Genomic DNA, 3,818 nt, shown 5'->3' with positions numbered 1-3,818 from the left:
GCTACATTAAATTTGCGTTAGATAGGCACTTAAAAATCATATTAAATGGTTAAAAAAGGATAGAAAGTAGCATAAATAAGAACTATACAAGAATAAAACTAAGAGAATTTAACTTTCAGAATACTGGAAATTGAATTAACAGATTTAGTAAATAAGCTACTTACCGATTCTCCACAAGGTTTACAAAACACGGAGTTGTTATTTAATGTCAATTCCGGATACGGTTTTACCCAAGAAATAATTTTTGACATGATACACTCAAATTTTATAAAATATAACTCAATATCTCGTATAAATTCTGTAATTACGTGAAATGTGTTTATTACACGAACGTCTCTTTACAATTGGATGTGATGCAGAAAGTAAACTTCATTTAAAAATATTTTACTGGCTAAATGTGCAATCCCGTTAATATCCTGCTCTTTGACGGGGCATTAAAAGGTAGTTGAACAATGAAAAGGATTACTAACAACTGTATTTATTTGTATTACTAAATCCATTCATCAAAAGCTTACAGGAATTTTATATTTTAAGATGTGGATAAATTCTTTGTCTCTGGTTTGTGTGTGTGCTTGGCTATGTTTGCTAGGGTTCCCAATTGAACGGGTGAATATTTTTGAGTGACCATGGATGATGATGTGCAAATCTCTGCAGCAGCTTTTATTATTCTTTGCGACGCTATAAAGAAAAAGCAACGCAAGAGAAGACGCTATTGGATGACGAATTTATTTAAAAGTCGCAATATTTATAGTGGCAGCAACCTGTTGAACGATTTATCATTGTCACGCACTGGACAGTTCAAAAATTTTTGCCGTATATCTTGTGAAGATTTTGAATATCTGATACATCTAATTGGGCATAAAATAGCGAAGCAAGAAACTACATTCAGACAACCCATTCCTGTTAAAGAGAGACTGGCAGTTACTCTACGATTCCTGGCAACTGGGGATTCATACACAAGTTTGATGTACCTGTTCAAAATTTCTAAACAGAGCATATCTACCATAGTGACTGAAGTGTGCCAAGCTTTGTGTGACGCATTGAAAGACTACGTAAAGGTAAGAAATATTGCATTTATTCGTAGTGTTATCCATAAAAGGTGTGTGTGTGTGTGCATCACAACAAAATTTGTAAACGAGAATATTTGTAATCACTGCTTAAGGCGCGAATGTATTGTAATAATGTTGTACAGCACCCCATGAATCCTGAGATTGTGAGTTTGGACTTGGTTGAGGGGTGTCTTGGGAAAATGGATCCTGATACTGTTCATTGAATAAAAGGTGATCGGCGGCCCCAATATTTCCGGAACTATGTGAAGAGGAAGGTGTAGATGCCGAGGATCTTGTATTGGATCCACTACCATTATCGTATCTTCCAATTACAGCGTCAAATATAACGTTATTAATCTTGTGTATTGTAACAGCTCGGGTGCGTTCATCCATTTTTTGTAGCTGTGTTGTTATGTATTGACCAAAAGTATGACACTCGTCTTTTGGAGTGGTTGAGACCTTCTTAAGCAGATCGTATGCAGCAGACACTTTAGGATCTTCTTGTACACATTTTCGTTTCGGAAGTATTTTCTTGGGAGATACAAAAATTTTACGTTTTGCTGTTGGGATTTGAGGACTTGTCCCAACGGAAACTACACTACCCGATTCGATTTCATCATTTGCTACAACTGATTGAGGTTCTCTGTCTACACATTGCGATTCTGAATTGTTGAAAGTTTCATCAGTAGTGCTTTCTTCGTCCTAGAAAAATATTTTATTAAATGGCGTGTGTAGAATAGTATAGGTAGTGCAATTTTTATGGATTTCACTGCTTGTGTACTCATAGACCATAGTACTGAATTTACAGTGTATTTCACATTTTCAGATGCCATCTACTATAGAAGAGTGGACACAAACTTCCAAAATTTTCGAAGACGTGTGGCATTTCCCTCATTGCCTAGCGGCGTTAGATGGGAAACATATTATGTTACAAGCACCCATACAGAGTGGAAGCGAATATTACAACTATAAATCATTTCACAGTATAGTACTACTTGCTTTGGTAGATGGTCAATACAATTTTCTTTTTTGTGACGTTGGTGGTCAGGGTCGCATTTCGGATGGGGGAATTTTTAAAAATAGTTTATTATGGAGAAAAATCGAAAAGAGAGAACTTCCCATTCCGGAACCACGGATTCTTCCTGGCCGACAGAAACGGATTCCTTATGTGTTTGTTGCTGACGATGCTTTTGCCTTGCATGACAACATTATGAAGCCTTATTCAGGTTTACATGACAAAGGTACACCAGAAAGAATTTTCAATTATCGCTTGTCACGAGCACGAAGAATTGTCGAAAACGCGTTTGGCATATTGTCCGCTGTTTTTAGGGTTTTGAGAAAACCACTATTACTGGAGCCTGAGAAGGCACGGCTTGTTGTTTTAACCACTCTTTACTTGCATAATTTTTTAAGAAGCGGAAACTCAAATCAAATATATACTCCGCCTGGAACATTTGATAGCGAAGAGGATGGTTTATTAATAGAAGGAACATGGCGACGTGACGGTAATCCTGAAAATTCATTCTTGCCTATCAGAAGACTACCGCGAAAATCTCCTCTAAATGCACAACAAATTCGGAACGAACTAGCGGAGTATTTTTCGTCGAATGGTGCTGTATCATTTCAAGATAAATATGCTTAGGTAAATGCTACTATGTAAGTAGGCTGGAAATAAATATAATCTGAACTTACCGTTTCTGTATTTATTGAGCCCTTTACACTGTCCTTATCCCACAAAAATTTAAAGGCTTCGAAAGCAAACCATTTGCTTATATATATTTCGTTTCTACCTGCATATGTATACACAATTAGCTAAAATGGACATCAAAAGAAAATCAAAATACTACCTTTCCCCGTGCCTGTAGAATTCTTCATTTTGGCCTTTTCTCTTCTCATCGATGACAGCAACGATGCTACTTTCGCCTTTATTACTTCAACGTCGCTTTCCATTTCTGTTGCTATGTTCTTCCAAGCATCATGTTTTTTATTTCGTAAATGGTAATTACTGTTTTTCACGTCCCACAATTCTGATTTTGTTTCATACATGTTAATTAATTGCAGTGTTTTCTCCCGACTCCATTCAATTTCACTCATTGTGTTGCAGGAATGCGCACAACTACGTCCAAACTTCACTTAACTTTAAACGCGCGCTTAGCCGAATTTCTTTGATGTACCGACACTTGCCCGAACAAATTCGTGCATGCACGCAGTGGCGCGTTCGTGCGCATATACCCGTCCACATTACATGTTGCTGCAACGCTCGCAAACGTTTTGCGCAGTTCGGCGCGCGTAATCTGGACGCAGCTTTTAAGTTAGGTACCTACTTAGGTACGTAAACAAGTTGTTGAGGACCAACATTAAGTTTCTATAGGTAGATGACTAATATCTTGTTTTTTTTGGACTTTACTTAATCCTATTGTAAAATTAAAGGGTATAGGTACCAAGTGTAGGTATAGATCTTCTTTCCCCCGATTGCAGTTTGTTTCATTATCGCGCCCGTTATGAAAATCCGCATAAACGTAGTAAAAATTCAAATGAAAATCGATTAAAATCAGCACAAAGGTGTAAAATTACCTAAAAATTAACATGCATCTTAAAATATGCAAGTTTATACTGTAAATGCAAAAAATATTAAAATATGCAAGATATGCAAAAATAAATTGGGTTTAATCGCTTCAAAATGTTGCAAATCGAAAATGTACAAAATCTGGTACGAGTACAACCAAAAATACACGATATGCATTTTGCATATATTCACAGCTTTAGTAA

General features: G+C 36.5%; 2 protein-coding genes across 2 annotated transcripts; one reads left to right on the top strand and one right to left on the bottom strand.

Moving 5' to 3' along the window:
• Positions 1–596: 596 nt before the first annotated feature.
• Positions 597–2,750, top strand: LOC116163613. Its single transcript, XM_031477636.1, has 2 exons — positions 597–1,058; positions 1,876–2,750. The coding sequence occupies exons 1-2, from the start codon at positions 627–629 to the stop codon at positions 2,689–2,691; spliced, it is 1,248 nt and encodes a 415-aa protein (XP_031333496.1). The 5' UTR covers positions 597–626; the 3' UTR covers positions 2,692–2,750.
• Positions 1,054–3,170, bottom strand: LOC116163614. Its single transcript, XM_031477637.1, has 3 exons — positions 2,897–3,170; positions 2,742–2,839; positions 1,054–1,751 (listed from the first exon to the last, which is right to left on the bottom strand). The coding sequence occupies exons 1-3, from the start codon at positions 3,141–3,143 to the stop codon at positions 1,158–1,160; spliced, it is 939 nt and encodes a 312-aa protein (XP_031333497.1). The 5' UTR covers positions 3,144–3,170; the 3' UTR covers positions 1,054–1,157.
• Positions 3,171–3,818: the final 648 nt, after the last annotated feature.

The sequence above is a fragment of the Photinus pyralis genome, unplaced genomic scaffold, assembly GCF_008802855.1.
Source record: "Photinus pyralis isolate 1611_PpyrPB1 unplaced genomic scaffold, Ppyr1.3 Ppyr1.4_LG2, whole genome shotgun sequence".
NCBI lineage: Eukaryota > Metazoa > Arthropoda > Insecta > Coleoptera > Lampyridae > Photinus > Photinus pyralis.
This window is presented reverse-complemented; position numbering and strand designations above follow the sequence as displayed.

Bases quoted from the DNA above. Each gene is read 5' to 3' on its own strand.
- LOC116163613 (XM_031477636.1), top strand. From the start codon at position 627: ATGGATGATGATGTGCAAATCTCTGCAGCAGCTTTTATTATTCTTTGC. The intron at 1,059-1,875 runs GTAAGAAATATT...TCACATTTTCAG, and splicing joins CATTGAAAGACTACGTAAAG to ATGCCATCTACTATAGAAGA.
- LOC116163614 (XM_031477637.1), bottom strand. From the start codon at position 3,143: ATGAGTGAAATTGAATGGAGTCGGGAGAAAACACTGCAATTAATTAAC. The intron at 2,840-2,896 runs GTAGTATTTTGA...ATACATATGCAG, and splicing joins TTCTACAGGCACGGGGAAAG to GTAGAAACGAAATATATATA. The intron at 1,752-2,741 runs GTAAGTTCAGAT...ATATTTTTCTAG, and splicing joins GCTCAATAAATACAGAAACG to GACGAAGAAAGCACTACTGA.